Source organism: Pieris rapae, chromosome 17, assembly GCF_905147795.1.
Source record: "Pieris rapae chromosome 17, ilPieRapa1.1, whole genome shotgun sequence".
NCBI classification, from domain to species: domain Eukaryota; kingdom Metazoa; phylum Arthropoda; class Insecta; order Lepidoptera; family Pieridae; genus Pieris; species Pieris rapae.
The window spans coordinates 8,736,568-8,750,832 of record NC_059525.1 but is presented as its reverse complement, the minus strand read 5'-3'; the positions used below and the strand labels follow the sequence as shown (position 1 = coordinate 8,750,832).

The 14,265-nt window shown below is 34.2% G+C and overlaps 2 protein-coding genes across 5 annotated transcripts; one reads left to right on the top strand and one right to left on the bottom strand.

Moving 5' to 3' along the window:
- Positions 1 to 1,641: 1,641 nt before the first annotated feature.
- On the bottom strand, positions 1,642 to 3,045 carry LOC110994753 (B9 domain-containing protein 1). The gene is made up of 3 exons (XM_022261583.2): positions 2,786 to 3,045; positions 2,465 to 2,692; positions 1,642 to 1,931 (listed from the first exon to the last, which is right to left on the bottom strand). Exons 1-3 carry the CDS (start codon positions 3,033 to 3,035, stop codon positions 1,816 to 1,818), a joined length of 594 nt encoding a protein of 197 aa, XP_022117275.2. The 5' UTR covers positions 3,036 to 3,045; the 3' UTR covers positions 1,642 to 1,815.
- A 535-nt stretch (positions 3,046 to 3,580) lies between these two features.
- On the top strand, positions 3,581 to 14,138 carry LOC110994736 (uncharacterized protein CG5098). 4 transcript variants are annotated; one of them, XM_045631838.1, is made up of 9 exons: positions 3,581 to 3,663; positions 3,985 to 4,199; positions 5,065 to 5,193; positions 5,648 to 5,760; positions 7,698 to 7,780; positions 7,888 to 8,174; positions 8,297 to 9,232; positions 9,605 to 9,864; positions 10,188 to 14,138. In XM_045631838.1, exons 2-9 carry the CDS (start codon positions 4,128 to 4,130, stop codon positions 10,489 to 10,491), a joined length of 2,184 nt encoding a protein of 727 aa, XP_045487794.1. In that variant the 5' UTR covers positions 3,581 to 3,663; positions 3,985 to 4,127; the 3' UTR covers positions 10,492 to 14,138. The 4 variants fall into 4 exon arrangements, with proteins under 4 accessions (XP_045487794.1, XP_045487795.1, XP_022117248.2 ...); XM_045631839.1 differs by having other exon boundaries at positions 5,059 to 5,193; positions 5,663 to 5,760; XM_022261556.2 differs by having other exon boundaries at positions 5,059 to 5,193.
- Positions 14,139 to 14,265: the final 127 nt, after the last annotated feature.

The following is a 14,265-nucleotide window of genomic DNA, read 5'->3' as shown; positions in this document are numbered from 1 at the left end:
CCTTGGACCTCAGTAAAATACTGCTATGCCCTACCCAAAACACCCAGCTTTATGGAAGCCAGATTCAATTTTCCTCAGATGACTGCTGAAATGGACTTCTTTCGACTTTTGAAAAGAAACCAATTAACAAAAGTTTGAATTAAAATTGTGTTAATTAGTTTTTGGTCGTTAAATGTAAAACAAGTTATGCAAATGTTTGCAAGTCGAAAGTAAAAATACGTTCAATCAATTTATTGGTTTCACATTATAATATAGCACACACACACAAAAAACGATTCACTAACGTATGAAACATATATATTTCGTAAACATTTATTATTATTATTAAAGCTTTATTAATTAGAGTAAAGCCTCCTTCATATTTTTCTATTTCTTTATGCCAACATTGATCTAGTTGTTTCCTGCTAGGTCTCTTATCTTCTGTTATCTGATCATCTTTCGTCGTCCTATACATCTCTTGTGTAAAACAAAATACTAAACAAAACAGTGGCGGAGAGTTTATTGCCAGTTCTGCTCTTGCCTTCCCTTGATTTGAGAACTGGCAGTAAATGAAAATTAGAAGCATTTCATATATTATTTTTTGACGGCAAGAGGCTGCAACCATTACATCGTGTTCTATATGACATCTTGAGTAATAAAGAATAATGAACTAAATTAAAAACAAAGATTTGTCCTCTATCAGCAGGAGGCATGGTGAAATAGGAGCACGCACTTACATACTCGTGAGAACAACACGCAAATACATAGTAGAAACAACTAATATCACCACATACACGAATTCAAGTACGACCAGTCACCACAAGTAGCACCCGTTCACGAGTATGACGCATGCCAGCCATCGGCTATGCCCCATATTTTAGGGAGAGAAACAACCCGACGCAAGCAATGACATGCGCTATGCCTCCCGTGTGACCAAGTCCTATACATTTTTGACAAACGGGTGTCAGATAAAGCGGTAAGTTATGAATAACTGAATAAGTGTGCGCCTAATATTCTATTTTTTATACGTCCTAATTTTATTTATTTTTTTACATTTAATAAGAAAAACATTAATGTATATGTCGAAGTCTAGTATGCAATTAATTACCTCCAAGCTCTATGGTAAATTATTATAATAACACATAGTTACTGTCATAATTGAAGGCTACAGCGTTATTTACAACTCATCAAACTATACATAGGGGCGCATCGCGTACATAATTGACATTGATATCAATTGAACTCAAATCTAGGACGATATACTAAGAATATACTTTAGATATTTTTTAAGCTTTTTAGATTTGAGACCGAATCAAGAAATTCTGTAACGAAAATAAATCTAACACACGATGACGTAATGTAGGTGCAGCCAATACGCGTTAGAGTGGGACAACGCATACGTATTCACATCTCTCTGACGAGATCGGTGACGTGTTAGAGTGAGACCGACTTTATAGGCGTATTAGTCTGAGTCTGATAAAGTGGTAGATTGAATTAACATCAAAGAAAATAAATACTGCATAAATAAAAAATAAATTATTATTATTTCATAAATTTATAAAAAAAATTAGAAGCGCCCCTCATAATTAATAGACTTCTTCAACACCGCGTACAATAATTTGTACGTGCTTCCACAAGATAAGCAAGCTCGCCCGACGATTATTGTGTATAGTAATTTGTTTGATTTTTTGTAATAATAAACTATTATGGAGAGAGAGTAATTTTTTTTTTAAATTAAGGTACAGGTGCTATAATTTGTAGGTATCACTTACATAATACGTAGATAAAAAGAAAGAAGAAATAATATGTAGATATGTATAGAGATGTTCATACGTGTTAAGCAGCATTGTTTTTCCAAGTTGGTGGCTGGTTGTCATAACCAAGTTTCCTTAAATCCTTTGACATCATTGACATTTTCAATGTAACACTTCCATATGACTCTGTCCGCAATACTGCAATTAAAACAAATATTATTCTTATATTATTATTTTGTAATAAATTTCTGTTTATAGTAGAGTTAATTAAAATTTTAACTGCATTTTATTATCATATTTTTTTTGGTCATTAACAAGACAATATAAGGGGTGCGTCCACATCTGGCGAATATGCCGCGAATGTGCAGTTCGCGAACAGGGCTCGCGTCTTCCTTACGCCCATGTCAGTAAACGAAACTGTAAGCGCGAGAACTGAATGGGTGCTGATCGTGCGTCTTTTAGGAGCCTTGCATGAGTTGCGCTAAAAAGGCTCACAAAACATTGCCGTGATTCCACTCGCGCAGCTCGCGAACACCTCGCGAACTGCACATTCGCGGCGCATTCGCCAAATGTGGACGTACCCTTAGGTACAATGTCCTAAAAATAATTCTTCAAGATGTGATTAACCCTATACTCCAATCAGAGTAAAACAATTATAATTTGCAAATTTAACCCAGAATCTCATCCATCATAGGGCCTCTTATACAAATTGTACTCAGGGAGAATCTCACAATAGTTATCTTTTCCATTTGCTAGCATTTTTGGGTCAGCCAATTCCGGATGTCTTCCTGTCAGCCATGATAACCATTCTCCCAAAACTGTTGCTGACCGAGGTCGTATTAAGGATGATTTAACTTCATGGGATCCAGTTATTGGTGGTAGTAAAAAGACAGCATATCCTCGGAGAGTGTCACCCATGAAGAAACTCTTAGCTCTTACTGTCACAATTAATTGGGGCCCTGAAATATAATTTCCATTAATATTTATAGATATTTTATAAAACCTATAATATCATTAAAATACATTTTTTTCCAAATGAGAACAATACTTACAACCATATACATTGTTACTGCCAAATACAATATCTAATGGCAAATTAAATATTACTTTTTCAGGATCACATCCAGATGTTGCAAGTTGACTGGTTCCAGAACACAGTCCGGATACAGGGTCCCAATCTGGACCCCACACAATATCATATTGTATATAAAGTTGATTATCAAAAACACCTGCGGGAAATTTAATATGATCTATTTGACCATTGAAAGATACCAGAAACTTGGTAACTTCAGAATTCTTCATTACAAATTATTTCGTTATTATATTTTTAATTGAGTAAATATATAGTATTGTGCAATTTCTACTTCAATTGCTTAATATCTTTTATTTATAACTCAAAAAGGCTCAAAACATTTTAAAATTATTAAGGCGAGTATAGTAAAGTGAGTACTTTCCAGAAACCCGCCTTTATTTTGATTTGCTTAAGTATGTCGTATCCATGGAAACGATTTTTTTTATGGAAACGGCAGATTCTTGTCTATTTGGCTCAGACACCAATATAGATTAACAATATTTTTGCTTTGCTTAAAATAAAGGTAAATGATTGCCATTGCAAAAATTCATTAGAAATTTCAATTAATATCAGAAAACTAACGAGCAAGAAATATAGAAATACTGATAAAATGTTATATTGTTTAATATCGTTTTATTGTCTTCTTTTATTTTTTTTTCTCGTTAATAAAACTAGACATCGTACAATGATTGTTTCATAGAAATCAAAGAGATTTCATGTAGAGAAACACCATTTCCGTTGTCCTGTTTTACCGACATATATGATTTGAAACCACTTTGCAATTTTCAGAAGATGGCGCTAAACAAGCTTTTAAAATCCAAATCGGCCACCATTGTTGCGATTGAATCTTGTGCTAAGGTTTGTGAAGTTTTCAGTTTTCCTGTAATATTTAATCGTTTTTGAGATTGCACGTGAAGTGGTATGATAGTGAATAAAATGAAATTTAATAACAAATCCTTAAAGTAACCTCCAGAGCATATTTTAAAACACTAAACGCGTTCAAAATGTCACGCGAAGTGAGCATCACATTCGTGAGTACCATACTTCGCTCGAACTCGATGTGATATATATGAAAATAACGTGACGAAAACAATAAATTAGTGTAGTTATTATAATGCAACGTTTATAACTGATGTTGGTGCATTTTGTGACAAGCGTGTGTCGATGAAAACATTTCAGAATTTTCTGTACACGTCGTAAGGAATCGCAGTTACGCGAGTGAGGGCTTGTAACTCGCCGGTATCATTATGGTGGACTGAAGGAGTGTGGTGTACAATAGGAGTTGAATAAGTCGTTACAGTGCCCTCGGGGCTTTGCACAGGATGTCTGGTGGCTCGCAACATAACCCAAATGGGAGGCAGTCGCAACTAGGATCCAGTTGGAGTCCTTTACAGGTGGTCATAGTATAATATTGTTTTTTACTTTAACCTATCGTTCTAAAGTTAATTGATTACATCAATGTCATAGGATGTTAGGGATACATATTGTTGAAAAGTGTTTGTTATTCTTTAATATTATGCATCAATGCAATATGTGTGCAATAGGTAGGTACAATAATCAGCTGTTTGTTATATTCATGTTGACACTTTTGCTCTACTTATTATTATCTTTAATGTTGCCATTATTTGCACAAATATAAAGCTAAAAATGAGATAATAGTGATTTACATAAATTATATTTTGATTAATTTAACAACCACTAAAAATATTTTTTATTATCATTCTGATTGCTTCATGAATAAACACTAAATGAAATGAGCAGTTATTGTGCTGTAAATATTAATGATAAATAAATTAATATGATTCACAAAAAGTATTTTTCTGGGAATATATAACTAGCTTATATATTATTTATTACTAACGAATTTTCATTATCAAACAAAAAAAATAAGATGGAAGAAATCCTTTTGATATTAAAATAAGCTCAACTGTTAATGGAAATTATTAAAATTTTATTATTTCTTAAAACATGTTCATTGTATTGCTTAAACCTGTTCCTTAAATTCAGTGTCTTAGACAAAAATTCAATTGTCTAGTAGTTATGGTAAGAAGCCTGCTCTGCAAACTCAGGTAAAATAATTTTAACATCTTAACCAAGAGTCTAGTAAGATTTTTAGTTAAAACTAAGTACAAAGTGTTTCAAAGACATTGTATTTGATATATGGGAACCATACATAGATTAAAGTCTAGATTTTAAACTCTTTGAATCTTATGCCTACTTTTGGGTGGTTTTTAGAATTTTTTTTTTTTTCAGTTACAGGTGGCGAACCTGTTGGCTCGGGCGCCTCAAGCGCACATGGCTTCAGAAAGGGGTGTCACATGGCACACACCCACTCCACCGCCCCATCTCTATCATGTACCAGCGCCTTCGCCTCCTGATCCTCTTCAAGTGAGTGCCATTTTTTGTATATTAATATTGTAGCCTCTTTGCATACTCACTGATGAAAAATCCTACTGCCTTCATGTCTTAAAAACAACATGATTTCTGATTAAGCAATTATGAGGCAATAATTATAATGAGTGAATTATTATAATAATTTTGTATACAATATTATGTTGTTCATAAGTGTACTCGTTTACCTATATGAATAAAGTTACTTTGACAATAGGCCTCATTAATAGATAGGTCGATTGACTTCCTGACAAACCTAGTTCAAACTAGTTTTTTTTATGGCAATAGCTAAAACTTTATGTCAGAGTCAAGTAAAAAAAAATTATGTTTAAAATAACCACTCTATATAAGTAAAATGTTTTTGATCTTTAAAATTTACTTCTATCAAACTTTCTATTCTCTATCTATCTATTAAGGCATTAATACCTGTCAGTTAAGAAATAAATAGTAGATGATACAATTGCAGGCAATGAAAGCGGGCGGCAACGCGGTATTTCGACACACGGCGACGCCGCCCGACCTCTACCGACATACTCCTACGCCGCCGGACAAACATCTTATGAGGTAAACCCGTAATCCACCAAAGTGTGATGGCCTAGTGGCTTCAGCTTGCGACTCTCATACCTGAGGTCGTAGGTTTGATCCCCGGCTGTGCACCAATGGACATTCTTTCTATGTGCCTATTTAATATTTGCTCGAACGACGTGTGTCAGGCACTGAAAGCCTCCAGCTAGTTTAATCAGTTTAAACTTGCCATTTAAGAATCGTAACATAAGCAAATAATTTATCTATGGGCCTAACAGGTGGGAGGCTTAATTGATTTGAAGTGAAAAAAATTCGCATTGCCAAGCTTGCAAGTTTTTGTAAAAATAGTGCGTGCGTACAAAGTACATATGTTACAAATGAATTTTTTTTGTAAATTAATTATTACTAAGGAAAAAGCACCAATAGATGATCATGTACCAGTATATGAACACTATGTATTTGTATATCTTTATTCATACTATTTACACACTGTATACGTGCTAATAATAATAAATAAAAAATCTGCTTTTACTGCCAAAGACGTTATGCGACAGAATTTCCATATAAGTTCTAATATGCAACTACTAAACGAATACATCAATCAATAGCGTGTATTTTTTCTCGATCTCCCTTTCTCACTCTCTCTTATTCTGTCTCAATCGCTCTCTTCCTTTTCTTCGACAAAAACGCTGCACATCTTCGTGACGTTCCATAAAAAATTTCCACTCACGCGCCTAAAGAAGTTTAAATTCAAAACTTTATTAATATTAAGTTATTTACGTACAATCGAGACGATGTACTAGAAATTTTACTTTCATTAATGTGTAAGGGATTGGCCTAGTGGCTGCAGACTCATCAACATAACAGCATTAAAAAGAAGAAACAGATATAGAAATCTGAGGCCTAGACCTAAAAAGATCAAGAGGCACAATTTCTAGAATTTATGATATAATAGAAGTGATTTGTTTAATTCGTGCCGTTTAGCCCACGCCAAGGCCTTAACGATGTGTTAAGTACAAGTAGAGAAGAAATTGTATTTATAAGAAAATATTTTTTTTTATTAATACTAAATAAAACCCATTAAACTGATATAAAAGCCAATTTGTTGCCTACGTTTTTGCAATATTTTTTGTTACATAAACATTTACTTTAAAATTACGTCATTAGCGTGTGTACTTAGCTGTTTCGGATATTTATAAACTATTTATGTACGTTTAACAGCCAAACTTGATTTAAATAATCTATGTTGTCAAAAACTCCTTCATAAAGAGTCAAATCATTTATTCCAATTAGACCACCTAAATTGGCACTTTTGAATGTTAAATAAAATATAAAGACGATTCTAGTTGCCTTCCAAAATTTAGTTTCGTGTGGAGAATGGACAAGAAAATCCACATTTACTTTTTTAAAATAGGATATACAAATACAAATAATTACTGCAACTGATTACGGCGTGCTTTGAAGGAACAATTATTGCAAGTTTAATACAACGATGGAATTTCCTATAATATGACAAAATTCATTGATACTCCAAATTTCACACTAACGACTGGACCCAATAATCCATCTGCATCCAAATAACCAAACTCTACGAAGACAATCCATTTTTGGCTATGGATAGATGCAATCTCTTTGCTCTCACTCATATTTGATAACCAATATAAACCAAATAAAGTAAATAAAACCGTACAAATAATATAAAAAAATACATGTCTATGTTTATAACATATCAAATAGATTTTTTATTATTTTAAAAACTGTTGTTATTTAAAATCTTAAGATAGGATATTGGCACAGTTGAACTGTCATTTTCATACAAAGGTCACCACATACATACACCAATCCAACCTACCATGGATAGCTTCTATCGACAGATGGCTATTACAATCCATCAATTAGTTATTGGCACACTTTTATCAGTATTTGGATTATTTGTATCCTTTCTTCCCTTATTGAGCTCCCTCTAATAATTACAGACACACTCCATCACCTGGTGATGTGAAGGCTGGATCGGGGATACCTCCAGTTGACTTGTATCCACATTTGGGTCCTGGGCGAGGTAAATATTCCAAACATACTGATATTATTTATAATATATATCATACGTATGTATATATATTTATATTTTTTAAATTAATTATTAAATAATAACATACATACATACAGTTTCAGAAAAACTTGTCCGAGCTGAAGAATTATTGGCATACGCCCGTGGCGGTGTTGACTTGACGGTGGGGTCTCGGGGGTCCAACGGATCGCCCCATGCCCCAGCTCTATCGGTGCGAGATGCACCGACAATAAACAGCCTTATAGCCCGCGCAGCGCCACGTCCGTCTCACGCGAGGGTTGATGCCCTTCTGGAGAGATTATCTGCACCTGCCCCTTCGTCGCCTCATTCTGTGATTGTCCATTCTAGGGCGGCCCCTACGCCTTCGCCCCCATCTTCTAATGAGGTATATGTAACGATTACTCCCAAATATATTTCATATTGGGTTAGTGTTTCTTTTTGAGTCCCCTAAAAAATCCATAAGTGATTCTCATAATTTTTACTAACATTATATTTCTAATTTTTCAGGATTCGGCTGACTCCTGTGGAGCTCCTCCAGGTTCAAAGCGGAAAAGGAAACCGGAACGCACGATACGAGTACCCATTCCACCTCCGCCGTCGGATATGCCACGTCCTTTGCCCATACAAAATGGAGACACTCACAACGGGCCCGAGAAACCAGTAAAACAAAATGAACCAGACAAACAGGACAAACAAGACAGACCGGAAAAGCCACCCACGCCCGAAATGCCAGAACCACACGCCAGAAGAAAAACCCGCGCCGACTCCTCGGAAACAATAGACGATATCGCAGCCCTGATAGCCAACACGGAAAGAAGAGATATCCCCACTGAACCGTTCCCGGAACCAGAAACGCCCATCACTATTGACAAACTCAAAAGTGTCCTAGCTAGTCCCGAACCGGAGAAATCGCCAGTAAAAACACCCCCCAAGTCCCCACCTAAATCCCCACCGAAGTCGCCAAAAGAACAAAAAGAAAAATCGCCACCGAAGAAGGAAGAAATAGAACCGCCGCCGACAGCAGCAGCACCTAGACGCAGGAGCGCCAGAACAAACTCGGAATCGACGAACGTTCCAGTGGAATCACCCTCGGAGGCGAAACCGGCTGAACCCGAAGCCAGCGAAACGAAAACTGCGGAACCCACATCGGCGTTCGTGGAAGTCGAGAATCAAATGGAGAAAATGTTTGGTGGTGTTGAGGAACCTGCTAAATCTAAAGCTGAGGAAAAGGCTACTACTAAACCGAAGAAAAGACGGAAATCTGCACCTACGAAAGGTGAGAAAAAGGCCTCCAAGCGCTCTAGTAGGCGATCGACGGGGGATGAAGGGCCAAGAAGGAAGGTAGCGAGGAAAAAGGGGACAAGTAAGAAAGAGGCTTTGAAGGACGCGTATGACTCGGGGAGTAATGCCAGCTCCAGTCGGTCAAGGGGACCTTACATTCAGGTTAGCTAATTATACTTACTTTTTTTTTTCGAAAAATGATCTACTATCACTTTATAGCAATTGGCTAAATAAACATAAATTAGAAAAAGTTTAAAAAATGACATGACATGAATACAAATAATACATTTATTTCATTAATTACAGAATTCCGTTAATTATTATAGAATCATTACTGTCATTGTTATCGTTATTAATTTTTTTTGTTATTTATGGCTTGGAACCGTGGTAGGGACAAGAAGATGGCGCCTGAAAAATATAACGGTATATTTTCCAACACCGATAAAGAAGTTTCACTTCAAATATTACAAAAACAATTTAAGTAATAATTAAATTTAAATCCTATCAACTAAAGCGATAAAATTCAAATTTCAGATCGTAGGGCCGAGAGACTCCCCAGTATCAGTAGCAGTGGTTAACGCAACGGCGACAGAAGACGACAGACGTACGGCGGACGAATGGCGGAATGGGCTCAAAGCTCGCGGACTTCACGCGAGTACTTTGGGACTGAGATACGACGCCAGTACTCCTGATGCCTCGTGGCTGTGTGCCTTTTGTGAGAGAGGCCCGCACCACGCTGGCCTAGGAGACCTATTCGGACCCTATACGGTTGACACTGCCTGTGATGAATTTAGGTATTTTTAAAGTGAATTTTTTATGGATGAAATGCAATAATTTTTTTTTCTTTTATGTAATGCAACACAGTGTTAATAAATAATTTTAGCGTCACGAAGATTTGCAGCGTTTTTAATTTATAGTATCATTAGCACATATAGTGTGTATATAGAGATACAAATACATGGAGTGATCATATACTGGTACATCATCTATTGGGTTTTACCTTAGTGATAATTGATTTACGAAGAAGTTTCACTTCTGAAATGTGTTCTTTGTACGCACGCAATTTTTTATTATTTGTAGTTTTTTTTAAATATTTATTTGGAAACTGTGATTTCAGATCGCTAGACGAATTATCACAGGCCCGTTTCCCTAGCGTGGAAGCCGGAGCAGAAGTTTGGTTCCACGAAGCATGCGCGGTATGGGCCCCGGGGCTCGTCGCCATCGGTGCCCGAATTTGGGGCCTCGCGCAAGCCGTTTGGGGCTCTCGGGCCTCAAAGTGCGCACATTGTTCCACGTCCGGAGCGCCAATTGCCTGCGCGACCAGAACTTGTCGTGCTAGGGCTCACCTGCCCTGTGCTCGCACCAACAAGTGGCAGTTGGACGATGAAAACTTCAAGGCTGTCTGTCCTCGACACGCTTAGCACACTGCCTAATAGTGATAGTGTTATACCAGTGATTATGAAAGTGTTTGTGAAGTGATGATGCCAATCTTGGTGACTCTTTAAAGTATAGATTGGTTAGTCGTGCACTTGTTTGTGTTTGGCCGGAGGGTACCCACAAGTCTTTCAGTTTGTATTACAGCCCGAGAGTGAACTTGCCTGGTAAGAAAACAGAACACATATGCCTATCCTGACCTGGATCACGGTCATCAGTTTTTAGGATGTAATGACATATTGAAATTAACATTGGCCTTGTAGAATGAAATCTTGAATTTAGGCTGATGGAGTTTACCAATAAAAAAATTTTTAATGAAGTTAACTAGAATTCATGAAGGTCCTAAAGACCAAATTTGTATGTATTGTGGTCCGTAATGCATTCATTTCAACTACAAATGGTCTCCCTGTACCTGTGTGACAGTCATGCCTCAGTTACCGTAATAACCCAACTTATATAGTATAACAACTCGGTTCTTGTTTTAAGGGACCAAAAATTAACTTCCGAACACCTAATCCCTTTAATCTAGCATTGGAATATTCTTGAATCTTAATTAGTAGCTTGTGCGATTTAGTATTTTAGCACAAATTATTTGTAACGGGTGATAGATCACATGGAGTGGATGCGGTTCAAATGCAATTCATTTGTTGAATTATTACAATTTTGTATAAATTTTACAGTATTTTATTGAGCTGTCAATACTCAATCGCTTTTAATGGTTTCAAATTCTTTAAATACTTTTGTATCTGAAATTGGAATCTCTCATAAAATTTCAATCATGTTTTGAGTAATTTTGCCAAATAATTCTTACCGAATTCGAGAATAAAATTCATATAACCAGAGGTGTTCTGATGCCAAATGCTTAATTGCATTTTCTATATTTTTGTGATATGAGTATGTCGTAACAATTATGGATCTTAGTTTTTTTTAATATTGTATTATGGTGAAGAAAACTTAATACCGTTTATATAGAAGTAAGAGTCAAATTTGGAAGTATCACTGGCGGTATGATAAGTGCATAATATGTTTAGTATAGATAATTGTAGATATATACTTTGTTATAAAGTTTTAGAAGTAATTTATGAATTGCAGCATCACTGTACATAAGTCATGGAATTGTATATATAGTGTAATGTATATATCAATTGTAGCATCAGAACACCATTTATTAGTTGTAGGCAAACTGTACTATATATTGTACAGTTAAAGCCTCATAGGATTAAAATTCTATACAGGTGGACGGAGATGGATTTAAAAGGCAAAAATAAAATTAAACCTCATTTAAAATCAGTATTTTTTGCAACTGAAATTTTGACAGTGACAAATAGCATTATTTGTGCATAGATTGTATACAATTTTAGAATATAAAAAATTTAATGACTACTTCAATCTTTGTTAGTTGTTTGTCTGTGGCAGTAAGGTTATTCTTGAAAAGGTTGCCAGTTTTTTCTTACAAATTAAATGATATTATGACACTTTGTGGACACCTGTATAGTTTTTGACTGTACTTTATATTGTATAGGCATAAGCGCCAATGTTATATATGGAATAAAACTATTTACTCTATTGAAACTGTGTTTAGTTAATACCTATTAGGTCTACAACAAAGCATACTATGTGTTACAATACGACTGCATAAAATATAATGTTAGAATATTTTTTTTGTATACCCAAACCACAAGTAATACAATTTTTATTAATTTAATACATTAGCACAGTCTAAAATTTTGTTTCAAAAATGGATATCAGTTAAATTTTTATGTCAATGTTAGCGATATACTTCAAACTCCCGCCTTTGTATCTTTATTATTTACTGAGAATCATTCATATATATTTCTTGTGATATTAAAATATTCCATTGCCAATATAGTATTGGAGAAAAAAAAATATTCGAAAAAATTCCAATTTCTCGGGTTCGTAGAAGTAAATGATTAAAGGAAATAATACCATTTTAAAATATGTTTGTATTGTATATAAAAATTTAATATTCTTAGTTAATATACCAAAATATTGCTGTAATCTCTTCTATTATTATTATGTTTACAGTCTCCATAAGTTATTCATATAGAAAATGTATAATTCGTTTTAAAACTCATACAGTTTCCGACAGAAATAGTTTTATTTCAATATAAATATTAAGAAAATCTGAAGACAGTATTTATTAGAAGTATCCATAAAATTAGTGAAAATCAAGCTAAGAAACGTCGCGGGCGATTTTATTGTTGATAAAAATTAAACCAACCAATTTAAATTGGTTGATCTGATAAGTGTACAATAAATGTGATAGTGTATTTAATTTGTTTCTATGTTTAAAAGTCGGAAATTATATTTATTTTGACAAAGACTAGAACATTATGTCTGAAAAAAAAGAACAACTGCAATGAATTGAACAAAATAACATGAATGGGTAAGTTTCTAAGTCAAGACTCAACTAAAAGACTTCCTTATGTCAAATTCATATTTTGACACATGGAGGTGATACTTACCCTGAGTCGACTTTGAGCTGTACCCATAAACGATCTGTCATTTAAAACACATAATTGAAACCAAGGTTATATTTAAAAATACATATAATCACTAAACCAGAAAAATATTAACGAAAATTGCCTTAATACACTATCGCGTTTATTTTAAACTTACATATTCTAGAAAAAATATGTAAAGATATATAAATTGTATCTAACAATAAAATACAGTGTTGCCATCAGCTACCAAACTAGTCGCCAAGTTTTTAATTTCTATAAAGGATTAATAATGGAAATAATGTATGATTTATCTTAAGTCATTAAAAGCTTGAAGAAATACTTAATGCAACAGTGTTACGAGTTCATTTTGGAAAGTGATAGGAATCGAAACTCATGTGATAATAGGGAACTCTTTTTTAATACCGAAGGTTCATTATTCTTTGCGCGCAATGCTTATAACTCTTTCAATTGCCAAAATATTCTTGTAAGACTACTATCTAAATATATACTTTTTGTCAATGTTCTAAAGACATTTTTAGTCTATGGCTGAAAACGGTTTAACAGTGTTGCCCGTTAACAAATGGAGACTTCATAAAGTGAAAAACGCAGCAATAACGCAAATACAGGTTATTGCCCACGAATATACAATAAACATATTGTTATACTTGTTACTCACGTTTTCACCAAGAAAAATAATTTATTTGAATACAAAATTATCAGAAACAATGAAATTAAAACTTTGAGCATTTTTGCACTTTTTAAAATATTATTTAGTCAACGCGGATCACTATTGAAATCCTAAAAGATAACAAAATGTTTTAAGCATTTGTATATTATGCTTTGAGTAGCTTTGATAAAATTTTAACTAAATGAATTTTAGCGGGAATGTGGTGTAAGTTAATCAAACTTTCCAGTGAATTAGAATAGATGTAGAGGAGATTAACGTACAAATTTATAGTAGGAATGATCAGGCCAGTTTAGTGTTTTAAAAGTTTATTCAGACATGGCGCGTAGATGCGAACAATATCGGATACTCCAAAGCCTTTATAATTGTAAATGGTGTAATTTTTTTAAACAATTACGGCAAATTTACTTTAAGTATGTAATTGTTATAAATTATATTTATCATGACATTATAAGCAAATTGAAATACAACATGTTTAAAATGATTTTAGTATTTTTATTTAGAATCGTGTATAAATAGAAAACAATTGTTTTTACAAGTTTATTGTTACATTGGCTAATTCGTTTAATCACCTTTTTAAATATATAAAATCTATTTTAACAAGCGAGGTT

Coding starts and splice junctions, on each gene's coding strand:
- LOC110994753 (XM_022261583.2), bottom strand. CDS start 3,035: ATGAAGAATTCTGAAGTTACCAAGTTTCTGGTATCTTTCAATGGTCAA. Junction 2,693..2,785: donor CAGTAACAATGTATATGGTT/GTAAGTATTGTT, acceptor ATTATATTTCAG/GGCCCCAATTAATTGTGACA. Junction 1,932..2,464: donor AAATGGAAAAGATAACTATT/GTGAGATTCTCC, acceptor TTTTAATTGCAG/TATTGCGGACAGAGTCATAT.
- LOC110994736 (XM_022261556.2), top strand. CDS start 4,128: ATGTCTGGTGGCTCGCAACATAACCCAAATGGGAGGCAGTCGCAACTA. Junction 5,194..5,647: donor CGCCTCCTGATCCTCTTCAA/GTGAGTGCCATT, acceptor AATAAATAGTAG/ATGATACAATTGCAGGCAAT. Junction 7,781..7,887: donor ACATTTGGGTCCTGGGCGAG/GTAAATATTCCA, acceptor ACATACATACAG/TTTCAGAAAAACTTGTCCGA.